We start from the raw sequence: 19,961 nt of genomic DNA, 5'->3' as shown, positions 1-19,961 counted from the left end.
GGGTTTGGGGTGACAGAAAGGGGATGGTACTTTCAGTCCTTTTTAGTCCCTTTTGACACTTTACACCCTTCAGACTCCAACTTCTATTGGAATGTACCCTTTGTACCTTCAAACCCATTAGACTGCTGGACCTTTGAAGACCCTTCAGACATTTACATCCTTTTCATCTCTTTTTAGACCTTAACTACTTGTGGAACATACCCTTAGACCCCTTATGACCCGTTAAACCCATGTAGACCCTTTACACTTCTTGGACTCTTTAAACCCTAACTACTAATGGAACATACCCTTTCAATACCATCAACCTTTAGACCCCTAAAGAGCCTTTAAAACGTGAGACCTTTGAATACCCTTTCGACAGGAACTACTTTTGGAACGTACCATCTAAAACTTGAGACCCCAAAGACCTTTTGACCCCTTCTGACCCTTTAAACCCCCTTTTTACCCTTTTGACCTTTATAGTCTTTTTAAAGACCCTTTTATGACTCTTTTGAGACTTTACACCCTTTAGACTTCTTAGATAGGGTCCAAAAGGGTCTTTGGGTCCTTTCACTGAACAAAATCTCATGGAACATTTTTGCTTGATTAAGGACCCGCTCGAATTAACATGTTCATATCTACTATGTTAAACCTCGTGTCGGATTAACGGTTAAGGTAGCTGGGTTAATATCTTTAGGTCCTTGAGTTTGAGCCTCTGTTGCGCTGTTAAATAACAACAGGTGGGTTGGCTCTTCCTGGTGGGTTCTCTTCTTCAACAAGTGGGTTCATCCTTCCGAGGTGGGCAAAATGAGACCCAGCTTGCTGGTTTCCTGTGTCGGAGTGGCGACCCGTCCAGGATTGTACCCATGAGCCAAGGAGACTGCTTCGGCCGCACAGATGCTCTGCACAGATATGGTCCCAATGGATGGATGGATTGGCTCTGCACTCCTCACCGCAGCTCCATGGTAACGATAACAAATACGAACATCTTCCTCTTCTTTTAACACAAATCGGTACTTGGTGAACGGCACATCCACAACGGATGGGGAAAGGTGTTCACCTGAAATCAAGGTGCCCGGTTTCAGGTCGTCGCGTTCACCTGGAAGAGCGATGGAGGTGCTGCGGCGCCTCGTTTGCGTCGGGACAGGGAAACCGTACTCCGACCGTGCCTCCGTCGATTGGACGAGCACGTATGACAAACAATGCCAACGTCACAATTGGAAAACAAATAATTATTTCAAACCAACGCCTTTCATTTCTCTCTTTATTTATTTTATTTATTTTAACACCCACGGGTCCGAACAATTGAAGGTTGTTTGTAACAGCAGTGGATCAGCAGTTCATTAACCAACTCTGAAAACTTGGACACTTTGCTATGAATTCCAATTTTAAGGCCTTCTTGGCATCAGGAAGAAAGAAAAAAAAAGGATGAAGAAGACAGAAGAGGAATAAGAAAGGCTCAAAGAATTTTTTTTTTAATCTTAAACATGACGTCAAAACAGGTGTTGGTGAAAGAAGTTCAAACTGTTAACAGAGTCATGTGATCAGCAATGGAGACACTTTCTTGGCTTCACAGTTAACTGAACTCCAAACTGGCACAAAAAAGGTGGGCACTTTTTAAGTGAAGAATCACTTAAAAAAAAATATTGAGTCGCCGGATTCGGATCTTCACCAAAATCGAACCAATCCTCCCTCATCACACACACGACCCGTCCACCGATTTCGTTTGAATCCGCCCAAGTGGGGGGGGGGTGGGGGGGTAAAGCGGTGCGCATGCGCACGAGCCTCTTGCGGATTGATATGCAGCGTGGAATAAAGTAGTTCCTAGTCCGCCATTTCACGTGCCTAGTTCCAATCGTTGAAGCTCGGGGTCTATTTTTTGGACCGAATGCATGTGGAGCTCGCCTAACCTTGTGAAACACCTGGCTTACTGTTTAGTCTTTAAGCTCGACCTTGCTTTAGTGCCTCTCAGAGTTTAGGATTAAATGGAGCTCGACAAAAATATCAAGACACGCACGGAACTACTTTATTCCACGCTGCATATCAACGCGCAAAGCTGTAAATGCACCACAGCTCTGATGTGCCCGAGCACACAGCCACAATTAACGGCACACGGCGGCCTACTACTCTTTTGGAGACACGGCCACCTGGAAAGACGGGGTGCTCCGTGATGCAGCGCCACCTCGCTCACTGATGAGCCGAGTGATTATTTTTTGTTGTTGTTGTCGTTGTTGTTGACGTTCGAAATTAGACCAAAAGGTGAAACAGTAAGACGAACCGATGGGGTTACGTTGCTATGAAGCATTCTAAATGTTGAGAAAAAATAAACGCCGCGTTTGAGCATGTTTTCGACGTCATATTTACGGCACACTCCAAATATGGCAAACAAGAAGAAGAAGAACAGCGAGTCCGTCCTTCACGTTAAGCCACGCCCCAAACCCCTCGTCACTCACTCTAAGCTCCGCCCCTTTAGGATGCCGTCCGGTCTCGGGAGGGAAAGGACCCGCTACAAATCGATGTATCACACACGGAATCGCTCATAATCCTGTGACGTGTGAAGTAAATATCGCAAAATGTCTCCCAAAAAGAGCGTTTCTGAGAGAACACGATGGGAAAACGAGAGTGAACGCGGTTTTTAACAGGCGTTTCTTATCCAATTCGACTCGCAAACGGACATTCTGTAAAACCTTCAGGAAAAAAAAAAGCGCAAATCGCCTCAGACTCCATGGACGCGCGAATATCCGTGAAGAAGAATCCCCTGGCTGCTGCTTTTTTCCGATGATCTTTTCACAAACTCTCGAATATTTTAAGCAGGACGTCCTGTGGCACAGCATCGCAGTCGCAAAATGAAAAATGTTTTCGCTCGGCAATTCAAAAAGCGGGGAGTGTAAGTAAATATATTGGGATTATACACCGCCCAAACTGTCGAACGTGAGGACGTCATCATTACGTCATTGTATTCGTTTTTTAATGATTCGTTGATTCTTGTGGGCGTGGACCGGATGTGGTGAAATTATCACATTAATTAATTCTTATTTGCGAGTCGGGACAACCAACCATTCATCGATGGAGCCATTTAATTAATTATATATTCACGTGATTACGTCATCATTTCCATGGTTCGAATCCCCGACAGACCCCTCCTCGCGACATGAATTCCCCCACTTTCTATTGTCCGATGATAATACAGAGAATTCAGTGCACGTCATTGGTTTGGACCAGTTGTGACTGCACTGCACCCTCAGTGCCATCGATCCTCATCCATCGTCCTCGCCAAGCCGAGCGAACAATGTGTCGTTAGGTTAGTTTTGTAACACAAGATTCCTCCTTTCTTCGACCCTCAATTGACCACCATTTTACATGCAGCCTGCACTTGCCGGTTGCATTGTTGCTGGGAGCGCGGTATGTGCCGCTGATGCAGTGCCCCCCCCTGTTTCCAGCAAACTATTTAAATCTTTGCTCTGCTATTAGTAGCCACGCTCTCATCCCATTCGGAGCCACGTTGAGTCGCTCGTTACGTGAAGTTTTATCAAGTTTGGTCGAGATTAAGCGTCTCGGCACATCGTCGCCAAAACTTGCGCCTTCTCGGCGTTGCGAGATTGCAGTTCCCACAAAAGGAGACATTAAAAAATAAATAAATAAATAAGGTTTCAAGGGAGAAGAGGTACAACACAAACAATAGGGAGGGAAGACAATCGCTTTCAATACAATATCAACGCATAACCCTTTATCACGATTAAATTACCTCACCCTTGTGCGAATACATCCACTAAAGAAATAACTATTTCTAAACTACACAATCTTAACCCCTAAAAGTCATTCCCACAACCAAATATCGATATATTTAAATAAAGAAGAAATACGCGTCCAATCAAACTGCAACTCGATCTACTCTGCTAATTAAATAATCAAGAGCAGACGAGGCGTCACTCGAGCGACGTTTCACCCGCTTCACGGCGGCCCTTCTCAGGCCGACACACCCCGCGTCTCGGCACGCATCCGCTTTCATTCCAGGAGTGAACCCTCGTTTCTGGTCACGTGCCGGTGTGCACGGTCAACGGAGGAATGCTTTCATGTCACCAAACCTGAATCACATGGACCTCGAATTGCGTCGTTGATGCTCCGCTCCGCTCTGGTGGTAGACCACCCTCTCGGCTATTGACGTGCCGCGCCATCATCAGTATCAATGTGTCATTTGTTGGACGTCGTGTCGACAACACGGCTCCCATCAAAGTCAAATTTCGTCTGGATTGCAGACAATGACGCGCCACGGCGAACTGTGTCACCTTTTCAAGGCGAACTGCTCCATCATGTTCGTCTAACCTTTTGTTTGAAATTCCTTCCAGTTTCACTGATGAAGGATTGGTTAGTCTCTGCATGATGAATGGTAAACTACGACTGCTTTGTCAAAGGTTGATATGGGGTCCTTTAGTTTTAAAATGACATTACAGATGGTGTGGAGAGACTTGCAGGCCACACCAATCCATGTACTGCTTACAACATTGCCAATCCTTTTGGAAGGGCCCAGGTAATGTGGCAGTAAATGGTGGCCAAGCGCGTCTGGCTCCTTCCGAGCTGTTCATTTTGGTCCTTTCAGGGTAAGTAAGACAATATACTTTTGCTGTTTGTATTTTTGAACAGGACTACTCGAACTGATCTAATTTCTTCAATTGCATCAGATTTTGAATATGACGCAGTCCGTGCCCCTGCTGGCAAGGTCAATGTTACACTGCGTTTGTGAGTGATTGGGTTGCAGGAGTTAAAATCCAGGAATCTGATGGTTGTCAGACCACACTAGATCTGTGACTTGCTGCAGGTATCATGTACACCTGTACTAACCTGTTTCATGGTCGGGTTGTCGGTGACTAAACCGTCTCCCCCACTAGGTTTGCTAGTGAGGAGGGTGTATGAATATGGACACCAAGCAGGATGAAGAACAAAACCTGTCAAAGGGTGGAGGAGCTCCTTGTGAGCCAACCGTCATCCATATCGAGTGCCCAACTTTGTCTGTGGACGTCCTCCCGCAATTGGGTTATTGTTAATGAGGAGGTTGGTGGCAGGATTTGCGCTCCGGCCACCGAAAAACACTTCATTCCGCAAAACCCACAGACGTAAAGAAAACTGAAAACCCACTCCGTGGGAGTAACTCCTGTGCTGATGCCCTTCGCAGGGCAGCTCACCGGATGACGGGATTGGGGCAAAGCCTTCGGGACGCCCATTCCTTGATTGCAGGAGGAAAACCACGGGGTAAACTTCCCTGGTCAGATTGCGGTGGTGTGTGGCTGAGTGGTGCTGAGGTGTCATCCACCAGATGGTGGTCTCCTTGGGTTAACCTGAGGCGGTCCCTTCGGGTGGTTGCCTTGAATGTCCTATCCCAAAGATAGGATGATCAGCTGTCTCTGTTATCACCTGAGCTCAAGCGTTTGGACATCGGTATTGCAGCACTCTCTGAGGTTCGGAGACCGGATTGCGGCGAGATCATGGTGGGTGGTTACACCTACTATTGGTCTGGTCACTCTGATGGTTACCATACCCAAGGAGTTGCTGTAGCTGTGTCCAATAAGCTGACTCCAATGATAATTGAGGTAACACCGGTCAACGAGCGTATTATGAGACTAAGGATTCGTCACCACTAAGGTGTCATTTCCCTGATCTCTGTTTTTGCTGCGACTGAGGCGAGTGATCTCACCGTGAAGGATGCATTCTACGCCACACTCGAGTCTGTGGTTGATCAGTGCCCCAGACGAGATACACTTCTAGTCTTGGGGGATTTCAATGCATCGACTGGAACTGATAGGGATGGTTATGAGGTATGTGTTGGTCCCCATGGGTCTGGAACTGTGAACCAGAATAGCACTAAGTTCCTTAACTTTGCAAGAAGTCATGGACTGAGGGTGGCTGGTTCATGGTTTCAGCGCCCACAAGCTCATCGCTGGACTTGGTATTCCAACGCTGGCGGTGTGGCAAAGGAGATTGACCATGTCCTCGTTGATGGTCGCTGGAGGATGATCCAGAACTGCAGGGTCTACCGGAGTGCTCAGTTCCTCAATACTGACCACCGGCTTGTTGCAGCAACTCTGAAGTTGCACCTTAAATCATGGAGAATGGTACCATCCCAGCCGAGGCTGGATGTTGGCAAGCTCAAGAATGAGAGGGTAGCTGAGGAGTTTGTGAACAGGCTGAGTGGAGATTTGGGGGGTCTGGGTGCTTTGGGGGATCCTGAAGAGTTGTGGAGTGTCTTCAAGACCACCGTCCTTGATGTTACCGGTGGATGTCTTGGAACTCACCGCAGGGCAAAGAAGAATTTTGTCTCTCAAGGGACACTGGATACCATTGACCAGAGTCGTAGGGCCAGGCTGAATGGCAGAGCTGAGCTGTTCAGGGAGCTGAGGCGTAAAACTGTACGTGTCTGAGGGTGGACAAGGAGGCCTATGTGCGAGGAATCTGTGAGGGGGTCGAGCATCACTTGTAGTCAAGTGATTCTCGTTCTGCTAACAGGGAAATTCACGCATTGTGTTCATCCAAGCCCATCCCTCGGTGTACCACAGTTAGAGCAGAGGGTGGTAGGCTCTTTACAGAGGAGTCTGAAGTGAAGGCCAGATGGGCCGGTGACTTTGAGCGGTTGTACCAGGCTGATCCACCAGCTGTCAAGTTGGAAGTCAGGGGTGTTACAATCCCTGTTGCTGATCCTCCAATCAACTGTGGTCCACCTTCGTTTGTGGAAACACGGGCTGCGGTGAACCGGTTGAAACGGGGTAAAGCTCCAGGGATCTGCGGCATCCATGCTGAACTTCTCAAGGCTGGTGGAAATGCTGCACTCTCTGCTGGCTGGATATTCACGTTTCCGCTGGCTGTGAGGCAAAGGTCAATCGATGTCTGTGTCGTGCCTGGGGAGTCATGGATTCACTGGATCATGGGGTGTGGCGCTGCTGATACCTGTGCAGGAAGATGAAAGTCCGAGTCTTCAGGTCTTAAATGTCCAGCATGCTCCCATACCTGACCTGACCCAGTGTGTGAATCTCTTGGTCATCCTGGCAGCCCACTTTCAGGGAAGAACAGTACTTTTATTAAGACAATGTTGATGTTTGTGTTACAACTGGGAGACATATTAATTTTGTGCTCGATTTTTGTTTATTCATTAATTTGTTGTTATGCCAACGGTGGTTCCTGGTAAACATGTCAAGAAATCAGGTCAAAAGAAAGAAAAAATGAGGGTGATTAGACAACGAACATAAAATGTGTTTGTGATTTCAAGTCCACTTAATTTATTTATTTGTTTGCAGCCTGTAACTGCTTTGCTGCATCATTTTCTGGGGGTTCAGCTGCGTCGCTGATGCAATTCCCTCTGTTACCAGCACAATAGTACTAATTTTTTTCGACCTCAGAAGGATGACAGGTGGAGTCAACCCACCTGATGTTATTTAACAACACGACAGGGGCTGAAACGCAAGTTCCTCGGATCTTGAGCCAGCCACCTGAACCGTTAAGCCAACACCAGTTGGAGCCTCTGTCGCATCGTTCGATGGAGTCATCGAAGATGGGACATCCTCACTCATTGCAGGCAGCAAGGGATGTTTTAGGGAAGACCTGGAAGGCTGCATCTCCAACAACGGTGTCGTCACTGGATGAAGCACACACATCAACAACACAGCACACGTGTCGATCTTCACCCATGGTCGATATCAGTAACTTTTAGAGGTCATCGAGGAAGATCGACATGGGTGAATATAAACTCTGTAAGTTTTAAAAGGTGTAAACCGTTTAAGCTTGTGGACTATGAAGTTTATATTCACCCACAAGAAATAAGGCTGTGTGGGGTTAAGAGCGGGGGTTTCCCCATTTCACCATGTAGCCAAGACCTCATTTAACCGGAATATTTTGGTTTCATGTAATTGTTAAGTTTACTAAATTAAATAATGTACATCTCTCAGTTACCTGGACGTTTGTACTGGTATGCAGTGACATCACAATGTGCAGGTTACAATGGACAAAACAACTGGGTATCTGCCAAAGCGTCGAGGACAGCCAACTGACAGGTGAGAAGGTTGTGCAAGGCCTACCCAGTAATCTTTATCCCTTTTGTAGATGATGCAGACAGTCAGGAGGAACAACAAAACCAATATTGCAATCATCATGAGGAACCAGATCTGCTCCATCAAGGAGGTCACCCATGTGGGCTTGTCTGCGGTTAAATACAGAGGGTCAGACAACAACATGGCTTTGCACAGACATTGCAGTGTTCATGGAGGACTCACTCTACTTGTGACTTGCTCTTCCGCTTTCATCATCTTAAAAGGTTCATCTACGTATCGATGATGTGGAGTAACTTGACACTTGATGATCACGAGAGGCCTCATTTTGTCAAACCATCTTTAAAAGATGTTCCGAATCTATCAAGTAAACAATTATTGAGACAATTCGACCCAAAAGACCCTGAAGACCTAAAAGACCCCAACGACCATGGAGACCTTTAAATACCCAAAACACCCCCGAAGACCCAAAAATGCCCCAAAGACTTGGATGACTCAAAAGAACGAAAATACACCGAAGACACAAAATACCCAAAGGACCCAGATGACCCAAAAGACCCACAGGACATAAAAAGGGGGACCCCGAACACTCAAAAGATTCAGAGGACCCAAAAGATGCAGGGCATCCAAAAGACCCCGAGGACACAAAAGACACAGAGGACACAAAATACCTGGAGGACCCAAAAGACACAATGGGACTATCACAGACCCAAGGAAATTCTGCATCATGTAAAATGTGACTTCAGGTCCCTAACCACCCCCGCCCTCACTCCGACACCCACACACAATCCCATGTCCTTAACCCCCTCCCAACTCTGACTTCTCTCTGCCCTCCCCCCACCACCACACGCAAACTGTGCACCCTCTCCCCCTTTTTTCAAATCCTCAAACCCCCTCTCAACCCAATGTCCTCAACTCCCCCTCCACCTCCTCGAAAGCGTCAAACCCCTCAATCCCAGCTCTGTCCCCTCTCTGCCCTCCCTCCCCGAAGCCAACTTTGTCATCCCCTACCCCTTTCTTCTTCAAGTCATCAACTGCCCTAAACCCCAAGTCCTCAATCCCCCTTCCAACCCCAAGTCCTCAATCCCCCCCACCACTCCCTTCCCAACGTCTCAATCTCACTCTTACAACTCCATGCACCCTCACCCACAACTCTCTGTCCTCCCTCCCTATTTCTTCCTGTTTTTAACAACATTACACAAATATACACAAGGAACTTTGGCACATGAGAAGGTCATTCGGCCTATCATGCCTGCGTTGTACTATCTATTCACACCCTCCATAACCGCGCTCTTCCCACTTCCATGAAGTTCGATGTTGAGGAGTAAAAAAGTCAATTTGGGTGAATAAATGAGTTAGCTTTTGTTGTGTGATATGGGAATAATAAAAACAAACAAATAATAAAACCATCACTCGAAAGCATCTGAAAATGCAAAGCTCGTCCGCATCTGCTTTGTATTCGTACTTCTTCTTCGTCCGTGTACTAAACATGACAAAAACTGGTCAAAAAAAGAAAAATACAATTACAGACGACCTTGACCTTTTGACATAAAAAGCAATCGGCTTCAGTGATCCAATATGCAAACCTTTCTCAAATTTCAAGTCAATCAGATGGAAATTGAGGATTTTGTGACCTTGACCTTGTGACCTCAAAACAACCAGCAACCTGCTTTTGATTGATGAACCAGTTCAGTGCTCCGATATGCAAATCCTGTTGAAATTTCAGGTCAATCGGAAGAAAATTGACGATTTCAGGTAACCTTGACCTTTTGTCCTAAAAAAAAAAAAAAAAAACAATCTACATCAAGCTTTTGATTGGTGGACAAACTCTGTGACCCGATATGCAAATTCTAAAAAAATTCAGGTCAATCGGATGAAAATTGAGGATTTCATGCGACGTTGTCCTTTGACCTTTTGACCGAATTATTAATTTGTCTTGTCCACCTTCTCATCATCAAGCTTTGGTGAAAATTTAATGGCTGACGATGGGACCACACGAAAGAAGAAGTTGAAAATTTGATGACAAAAGCAAAAAATTTGGGGGGGGGAGGGGGGAAGTCACGGCCCGGACCGACACACTCACGCACACACACGCGATTATAAAACCCCGTCTCCTGCTCATTATCATCATGAAGATTATACTCACCACGTGCCGGTATCTCTGTAGTTTATCACGTGCTGCTTGAAACTTCAAAATATTTTTTAAATGAAGGAAAAACAAATCTCCATATCCCCGAGTGGGTCCATTTTGGCAATTTAAATATCTATCAGGATTTATTATATTAATCTGCATGTTAAATTGGAAATTTTTTTTTGGGAAGGAAGCCATTGTTGGGAACGGCTCTGGTTATGTCTGCTGAGTTTGCGGAATAATGTTTGCATTTGCTGTAGAGTTCTTTCTTTTTACAACAGTGTGGCTTGGAGAGATACTTTCAGTGTAATCACGGTCTGCTGTCTTATCAAAGAGAAAAGGGGAGGGCGTATCATGCGAAATTTCACAAAAGGTTCTCTGACAAGGCGGAGAGCTTGCTGTGAAACCTCGACTCAGATTCTGCAACCGGTGCAGAAGGCATCAGCCCACGTGTCCTAAAAACCTGCTCCTCTGCTGTTGCTCACCCTCTCTCTGTTCTATTCACCCTCTCATTTGCCCAAGGTCATCTGCCATTTGCTTGGAAATCAGCAAACATTCCTGCCCTGCATAAAAAAACGGTGCAAAAACAGATCCCTGCAACTACAGACCAATCAGCCTTCTCCGAATCATCAGCAAGGTCATGGAATCCATCATCGCTTCAGACATTAAGTCCTTCCTCTTCTCCAATGGTCTGATTTCCGATCATCAATTTGGTTTCAGACCAGGTCACTCCACCCTGGATAGGCTGCTTCTGTTCTCGCAATGATGGATGGAGGTCCTCAATGCCAGACATGAGATGAGAGCCATATCCCGAGACATATCGCGTGCTTTTGACACGGTCTGGCACCCGGACATCTCCACTCATGGCTCACAGACTTCCTCTTCTGTCGCAGTCAACGTGTGGCCCTAAATGGAGTTCTTTCATCCCTTCTTCCTGTCCTGGCTGGAGTTCCTCAAGGTAGCGTTCTGGGCCCTGTTCTTTCTGATTTTCATCAATGATCTCTCCGACTCTCTGGAAAATCCTCTTTATCTCTTTGCTGATGACTCCACCCTCTATCGTACCATCTGTCATCCCTCAGACCGGCAAGCAGCAGATTATTCGCTCACTGCAGATCTGGGTAAAATCACAAACTGGCCCAACACGTGGAACATGTCTTAAAATCCTGAAAAATCTCACGGTCTCTCTGAAAGGACCGTTTGGAACCCCCCCCATCTACTTTCTCAACAATCCTCTGGAAGACCTTTCTTTCAAGCTTCTGGGTCTCACTATCTGCCATGATCTTTCCTGGGAAAGCCACATTTACAACCTGGCCTCCAAAGCCAGTCGCCGACTGGGAATCCTCCGTCGTGCAAAGTCCTTCCTCGGCCCACCTGAGCTCCTGACCACTTACAAAGCTTTCATCCGCAACCTGATGGAGTGCTGCTCTCCCCTCTCGGCTAGTGCTCCCACCTCTCACCTTTCTCGGCTTCACGCTGTGGAAACCAAGACATTAATAATCATTGGCATCTCCCGCGGTGAGGCTGAGTCTTTGGGCATCTCACTCTCTCACCGCAGGCTGGGCGGTGGTCTTTCTGTCTTCTACCGTCTCCTCTCCGGTCTCGCCCCCCCCCCCTGCTCTCTCTGCGATTTGTCCCCACCATATTTCCACAGGGCGCTCAAAGTCCGCCAACAACCCCCTTCTGGTAAAACTCCCAAAATCACGAATCACTGCTCACCTTCACTCTTTCATTCCTCGTTTTCCAGCTTTTGGAATAAACTCCCTCACTCTGTTGAATCCCATTCTTTCCTCCAGGTCTTCAAAACAGCTGTTCACCACCACCTCTTATCTTCTCGCATCCAAATCCTCGATCTTTTCTTCCCCCATTAATCCACACCAAACCCACCTCCTTCAAATTCCCTGCTTTCCTTCCTGAAAGTCCCTGAAGTGTCCATCTTGTTTACTCCGTGTTCCGCGCCCTATCCCTCTCCCTTCCACAGATCTCCTCATGTCTCTGTTATCCACTGTTTTGTCCTTCCCTCTCCTGCCCCTATTGTCTCCTGCTCCCCTTGCTGTACGTTGTGTGTTAGCTCTCATACGAGCCTCGACAAGGTATGCAAAAATAAACAAAAAATAAAAAAGGTTGAGGAAGGTGGAGAAGAGGGAAGGTTGGTGGATTCTGATTTTATAGCCGGGTCACAAACCTTCATTTGGATTGAACTGTGTTGTTAAGCAATCCTCCAGTTGTGTTGAGCTGCTGCGTAATGTTTGAAGACCCTTCAGTTGTGTAGAATTGCTTCGTAATGTTCGGAGACCCTCTCGTTGTGTTGAACTGCTGTGTGGTGCTGGAAGACACTCCATTTGTGTGGAACTGCTGTGTGGTGCTGAGAGGCCCTCCAGTTGTGTTGTGTTGTGTTGCTACGTGATGCTGGGAGGCCCTCCAGTTGTGTGGAACTGCTGAATGGTGGTAGGAGGCCCCCCAGTTGTGTTATACTGCTGTGTGGTGCTGGTGGACCCTCCAGTTGTGGGGGACTGCTGTGTGGTGCTGGTAGACCCTCCAGTTGTGTTGTACTGCTGCGTGATGCTGGGAGGCCCTCCAGTTGTGTTGTACTGCTGCGTAATACTGGGAGGCCCTCCAGTTGTGTTGAACTGCTGCATAGTGGTGGTATGTCCTCCAGTTGTGTTGTACTGCTGTGTGGTGCTCGGAGGCCCTCCAGTTGTGTTGAACTGCTGCATGGTGCTCGGAGGCCCTCCAGTTGTGTTGTACTGCTGTGTGGTGCTCGGAGGCCCTCCAGTTGTGTTGAACTGCTGCATGGTGCTCGGAGGCCCTCCAGTTGTGTTGAACTGCTGGATGGTGCTCGGACGCCCTCCAGTTGTGTTGTACTGCTGTGTGGTGCTGGTGGACCCTCCAGTTGTGGGGGACTGCTGTGTGGTGCTGGTAGACCCTCCAGTTGTGTTGAACTGCTGCATAATGGTGGTATGTCCTCCAGTTGTGTTGTACTGCTGTGTGGTTCTCGGAGGCCCTCCAGTTGTGTTGTACTGCTGCGTGATACTGGGAGGCCCTCCAGTTGTGTTGAACTGCTGCATAGTGGTGGTATGTCCTCCAGTTGTGTTGTACTGCTGTGTGGTTCTCGGAGGCCCTCCAGTTGTGTTGTACTGCTGCGTGATACTGGGAGGCCCTCCAGTTGTGTTGAACTGCTGCATAGTGGTGGTATGTCCTCCAGTTGTGTTGTACTGCTGTGTGGTGCTCGGAGGCCCTCCAGTTGTGTTGTACTGCTGTGTGGTGCTGAAAGGCCCTCCAGTTGTGTTGTACTGCTGCGTGATGCTGGGAGGCCCTCCAGTTGTGTGGAACTGCTGCATAGTGGTGGTATGTCCTCCAGTTGTGTTGTACTGCTGTGTGGTGCTCGGAGGCCCTCCAGTTGTGTTGTACTGCTGTGTGGTGCTGAAAGGCCCTCCAGTTGTGTTGTACTGCTGCGTGATGCTGGGAGGCCCTCCAGTTGTGTGGAACTGCTGCATAGTGGTGGTATGTCCTCCAGTTGTGTTTGACGGATGTGTGGTGCTCAGAATCCCTCCAGTTGTGTTGAACGGATGTGTGGTGCTCAGAAGCCCTCCAGTTGTGTTGGACCGATGTGTGGTTCTGAGAGGTCCTCCAGCTGTGTGGAACTGCTGCCGACTGCTGGGAGGCACTTCATCCTTGCTGGTGTCGGCCTGCACAGTGCGGTTGTAGATGCTGTTCGGTCGCAGGTTTGGAAGCATTCTTTTCAAACCTGGCCCAAGAAAGAACACAATGTTCGGTGTTAAATTGTCCTCAATACGACAGAGCCAAGACAGCACCGAGGGTGGCCAAGGAGGGATGACAAGTACCCTTTACATTTTTACTTTAAATTTAATGGCAACAAGATACTCAACATCCTCTGCAGCATGTTGTGAAAAAATAAATAAAAGCACAATCAAGCAAAACAAGGGTGGCCCGTTTCCAAAGTGACAATTATCGGTGACCCACAGAGTTCTTAGGTCATTAATTCAAGTTCTTCTGTTCCCATTGGAAGCATCCACCAGTAGTGGTGTCAGTGCAGGGCGTGAAAAGGAGCATGGAACAACAAACACATCATCGATCGTGTCTTCGATCCAGGTTAGAATCCGGTTTTTTTTTGCTGGGGTTGTGTGCTTGAAACAGAAAGGTCTTGAGCTCGGCTCACGGAGGAGTGAAACGACAATGGACAGTAGGTTCAAAACTCCCAAAGGGTATGGGGTGGATCAACATTCAAAATGAGGAAGAACCGATGTGTGTTTGTCTGTTTGTTTGTTTGTTTGTTTGTCATGTTACTCCGCCTACAGTTCTGGGCCTATGACATCTACACTTGCTACACATGATCAGCGTGACCCAAATTTGGGGTGTTTTTATTTATTTATCTTGGGGGAGTATGTGGGGGGGGGACACAAATCCTCCATGTAAATCTGTATCATGTTCCTGTCCCCACGTTTTCCAGTGAAGTGAGGTGTTTTGAATTACACAGCAAGATTATCACACATTATTATTACATTATTACACATGAATTACACATTATTTCTTGTTGAGCGACGAGCGAGTTGAAATAATTGTTGTGGGAATGCCTCATAGGGGTTAATAAATGCTTCATGTAGCGAAGTAATTTCTTTAATGACTGTTTAAGTGTAGAAGCAACTAAATGTGATATTTGATATACGCCGCTATTTTTGTGAGACAGATGCAGTCCACCTCCCCTATTATCTGTGTCGAAAACCTGCCATCCCTTCTGACCTTTTATTTGATGTGTAAACCTTTGGAATCTGTCGTAAATGTTTCTTTTTAGCGCTCGGCCTGGTCGTGGAGCGCAAGGCTCGGCGGGAAAATAGTGATCCGGGCTGCTCGGCGGAAGAGGGAGAGGAGCCGCCTGGGTGACAAGGACTGAATGGGCAGTCCCTCACCCTCATAAAGTATAGCATGGACCAATGGTGGCCGAGCAGGGAGCCATTATTATATTCCCTCCCGTGTCATTGTTGTTTTTAAAAAGCACGGTTATTTTATTGCATGAAATAAGTATTTGATACATCAGAAAAACAGAACTTAATATTTGGTACAGAAACCTTTGTTTGCAATTACAGAGATCAGACGTTTCCTGTAGTTCTTAACCAGGTTTGCACAGACTGCAGCAGGGATTTTGGCCCACTCCTCCATACAGATCATCTCCAGATCCTTCAGGTTCCGGGGCTGTCGCTGGGCAACACAGACTTTCAGCTCCCTCCAAAGATTTTTCTATTGGGTTCAGGTCTGGAGACTGGCTCGGCCACTCAAGGACCTTGAGATGCTTCTTACGGAGCCACTCCTTAGTTGCCCTGGCTGTGTGTTTCGGGTCGTTGTCATGCTGGAAGACCCAGCCACGCCTCCTCTTCAATGCTCTTGTTGAGGGAAGGAGGTTGTTGGCCAAGATCTCGCGATACATGGCCCCATCCATCCTTCCCTCAATACGGTGCAGTCGTCCTGTCACCTTTGCAGAAAAGCATCTCCAAAGAATGATGTTTCCACCACCATGCTTGACGGTTGGGATGGTGTTCTTGGGGTTGTACTCATCCTTCTTCTTCCTCCAAACACGGTGAGTGGAGTTCAAACCAAAAAGCTCTATTTTGGTCTCATCGGACCACATGACCTTCTCCCATTCCTCCTCTGGATCATCCAGATGGTCATTGGCAAACTTCAGACGGGCCTGGACATGCGCTGGCTTGAGCAGAGGGACCTTGCGTACGCTGCAGGATTTCAATCCATGACGGCGTCGTGTCTTAATTATGGTTTTCTTTGATACTGTGGTCCCAGCTCTCTTCAGGTCATTGACCTGGTCCTGCCGTGTAGTTCTGGGCTGATCCCTCACCTCTCATGATCATTGAGGCTCCACGAGGTGAGATCTTGCATGGAGCCCCAGACTGAGGGAGAATGACTGTTATCTTGAACTTCTTCCATTTTCTAATAATTGCGCCAACAGTTGATGCCTTCTCACGAAGCTGCTTGCCTATTGTCCTGTAGCCCATCCCAGCCTTGTGTAAGTCTACAATTTTGTCCCTGATGTCCTTAGACAGCTCTCTGGTCTTGCCCATTTTGGAGAGGTTGGAGTCTGATTGATTGAGTGTGGACAGCTGTCTTTTATGCAGATAATGAGTTCAAACTGGTGCAGTAAATACAGGTAATGAGTGGAGAATGGGAGGGCTTCTTTAAGACAAAACTAACAGGTCTGTGAGAGCCGGAATTCTTACTGGTTGGGAGGTGATCAAATACTTATTTCATGCAATAAAATGCAAATTAATTATTTAAAAATCATACAATGTGATTTTCAGGATTTTTGTTTAAGATTCCGTCTTTCACAGTTGAAGTGTACCCATGATAAAAATTACAGACCTCTACATGCTTTGTAAGTGGGAAAACCTGCAAAATCGAGTGTATCAAATACTTGTTCTCCCCACTGTATAAACACACAAACACACATACATTATGTACTGGTAAGTACTTACAAAAGCTATTTTATTTCAAGTTATAACCTTAACTTATAGGCAACTGACTAATTTACCAGCTGCCCGGATCATCAGCTGGGCACCGTTTATCATCGAGGTTTCGATCCTTTCAGCCCAGTTTCAGATGACCGAGGTCACGTGACCTTCAGGTTTGCAAAGTCTGATTAAATCGAGGCACGTGATACCAGTCAGCACGACACTCGCCCAATTTGGAGATGTTCATCTGCACAGTAATGTGGCTCTGGAAGAGAGAATCTGGCAGAGAGTCTTCAAAATGTGTGACTGTCACGGTTGATTTGACATGACTCGCCGGATTCGAACCGGAACGACCGGTGACTTATATCGGTATCAAGTGGAGTGTGATACAAACATGAGGCATGGGAGTGATCACAGCCGGTGTACCGTGTTGTGACTGGTGATGAAAGCTGGTTCCACTCTTTCGACCCAGAAACCAAGCAGCAAAGCATGGAATGGCATCACTCTCCGCCTCCAAAAAAAGAAGAAGGCCAAAAGAGTACCCTCCAGCGGCAAAGTATGGGAAAGGTATTCTTGGATGCCAAGGGATGCATGCTGGTTGATTTTCTGCCCAAAGGGGAAACCATCGAGGAGGCTCACTACGTACAAGAAAATGAAACATGCTCTCCGGGAAAATCTCCCGATGAAAAAAGCTCTCATCTTTCAACATGACAACGTCAGACCCCACACTGCGCATCTCACAAAGGAGGTAATCCCAAAGATTGGCTGGGAAGTGATCCCCCACCCCGCTGTACAGTTCAGATTTCATCCCCTCCTGCAGGTCATGCTTTGGTGTCGGACTGTGTGAAATGGAGATCGGGGGAGTGCTCGTCAAACTCCACATGTTTTGATTTACACGCCAAACGCATCAAGTGCCTTCTGGTTGAATGGTTTAAATTAGCGGGAAAAATCGTATGGGGTGGCAGAAGGACAGTTGCTCTGTGCAGATTTTGCGGTTTTACCATGTGAGACATAATCACACACACACACATATATTTATATATATTTATATTTATATATAATGTAATATATAAAGCGCTTTCTCACCACTGACTGACACTGAATGATATTAAAGATCAGTGCCTTCTGGGTGACGTAGAAAGCTGATATTTTGCGTGCCGATGGACGTCGAAGCCAGTCCACCGGGGAAAATCACAGAATCGTCGGACATCCATAAATGAAAATATAAATTTTTTTTTTAATTAATGAAAAAAATGCAGGTGAGTGACAATGGGGAAGCACAGTAATTATTGCGTGCGGACGGACGTCAAAGCTGCTCTCGTTTTTTTGCTCAAATTATCGGAGTCGATCAAGTTTTTTCGCTTGTTTGGAAGCGCCTTCTTCTTCTTAAAAAAATATATATATATATATATGTATGTATATATATATATATATATATATATATATATATATATATATATATATATATATATATATATATATATATATATATATATATATATATATATATATATATGTATATGGTGATGAGTCCTGGTGTTGGCGCAGTGGTTAGGGCAGCGGCTTGGGATCCAAAAGGTCCTGAGTTCAAGCCCCGTTGGGCCACTGAATTAATACACCAGGGGGTTGACTCAGCCTGTCATCCTTCCGAGGTCGGCGAAATGAGTACCAGTGTACTGGGCCAGTGTATACCCCGGTTAAAAATAGGTGTACCATATCCCTGTGTCGTAAGAGGCGACCAGGGTTGCGTCAGGAAGGGCATCCGGCGTAAAACCTGTGCCAAATCACTATGCGGATCATTCGGATGATCCGCTGTGGCGACCCCTAATGGGAGCAGCCGAAAGAAGAAGAAGTATATGGTGATGCTCCTGTACCGACCCAACGTTATCCTCCATTCTCCTCCCTTTCTGCCCCCCCCCCCCTCAACACCCCAACACACAAATGATGGGATAAATGACGGGATACCTCCTTGAGTATATCTGTCTGGAACTTTGTTAATTTTCTTTTCTTTGTTATTTAATTGATTTTCTTTGTTGTTTAACTTGTTTATGCATCGTGTTTTGTGGCAACCTGTGTTTTGGAAGCAAAATTGAGGCTCATGGAAGAGCTCGGTGAGGAGGATGAAGATGCAATAAAACGACAGTGGGGTCACATTTGGACTCAAGAAGTCGGAGAATGAACGAACAGGTAAAGAGGAAAGAGAGGAGGGGAGGAAACACAGTCACCTGTGAGGGTGAGGTACGGTCAATGGGTTTAAAATTAATATGGGAAGGGATGTGGGAAGACACGTGTTGGTGGTGGTGGTGCACCGCCTGCTTGAAGTCCTGGAGGTACGTATGAGTGACATTGAAGATCCTCAACAAGGAGGTCCCACGAAGATTAATTTATTATTGACAACACGTACGCCATTTAATGTCACGAAGGCCAGCAGCCAGTGCAGCAACACACAATGTTCGATGCAGCAAGACATTGGAAATTGATACTCACGGTTCAAAGGAACGTCCAAGATACTCGGTTCACAGGCAACCGAGTTCAGAACGATGAAGAGGTACGTGAAGAGGTATGGTAGAAACTTTATTTGGAAAGGCATCTTCACCGCAACGCCGGAGGCTCGGGGTCTACAAGTCCTGCAGGACATTGGGAAACATGATGAAAAACAAGGATAAAAAGACACAAGATGTCATCGCCCCCCATAGTTTTTGTAAATTTAGTAAATGGAGTTAAAGGGCCAGCCCATATTTACAAGATTTATGTGTATGCCAAACTGACTTGAGTGGTCATGTGACACGGAAGATCTCGTTCAATTGGGATATTCGATCATGAATATTAATGACTCGCAAATACATCCCGTCGCTTCACTGACGGGAATATTGAGATTCGGGGGGGAGGGGGGTCGTGGGAGGAAGGGGAACGAGGAGGGGTGGGGAAAAGGGTAAGTGGTGGGTGAGGGAGGAAGGAAGTGGGGGAGAGCGAGGAAGGGGACAAGAGAGAGGAAGGAGGGAGAGCGAGGCCTTACCACATGTCACCATACACCCAGGGAGGGGGGGAGGAAGCGAGGAGGATGGGGGTGGTGAGGGTGGGAGTGTTCTGGAGATGCATTTGATAGGGGGACTTCTGCCGACATTAGTACAGGATTGAACGGAATTGGGTATATTAAAACCGCACGTTCAAACGGGTCACACACTAAACAACACAAGGACACTGCCCAGCGATGTCCGTGGGGGTGGAGGGCCTTTGAGAGGACGTAAGTTGTTAGGGAAGGGAAGGGAAGGCAGGGCATTTTCCTTCAACCGTCAAAAAAGCAGCACCAGCGTTCATGTCTTTATTAAATTCCACCAAAAAAAGAAA

General features: G+C 46.8%; 1 protein-coding gene across 11 annotated transcripts in view; it reads right to left on the bottom strand.

Moving 5' to 3' along the window:
• Positions 1-7,091: 7,091 nt before the first annotated feature.
• The window catches only part of LOC147008426 (uncharacterized), a 34,042-nt gene continuing 21,172 nt past the window's right edge, over positions 7,092-19,961 (bottom strand). For 4 of the 11 annotated variants that reach the window (XM_085864882.1, XM_085864876.1, XM_085864879.1 and 1 more), the window contains 3 exons: positions 19,101-19,240; positions 12,323-13,885; positions 7,092-8,161 (listed from right to left, as the gene is read on the bottom strand). In XM_085864882.1, the coding sequence (XP_085721008.1) occupies positions 12,537-13,885; positions 19,101-19,203 (1,452 nt within the window). In that variant the 5' untranslated portion in view covers positions 19,204-19,240 and the 3' untranslated portion in view covers positions 7,092-8,161; positions 12,323-12,536. Of the gene's footprint in view, positions 8,162-9,115; positions 9,784-12,322; positions 13,886-19,100; positions 19,241-19,961 lie in introns of those variants that run through there. The other 7 variants (XM_085864886.1, XM_085864890.1, XM_085864887.1 and 4 more) reach the window with 4 other exon arrangements.

Source organism: Eptatretus burgeri, chromosome 19, assembly GCF_056783735.1.
Source record: "Eptatretus burgeri isolate ZD-2024b chromosome 19, Ebu_testis_v1, whole genome shotgun sequence".
NCBI lineage: Eukaryota > Metazoa > Chordata > Myxini > Myxiniformes > Myxinidae > Eptatretus > Eptatretus burgeri.
The sequence above is the reverse complement of the archived record's forward strand: the minus strand, read 5'-3'. Positions and strand labels throughout refer to the sequence as shown.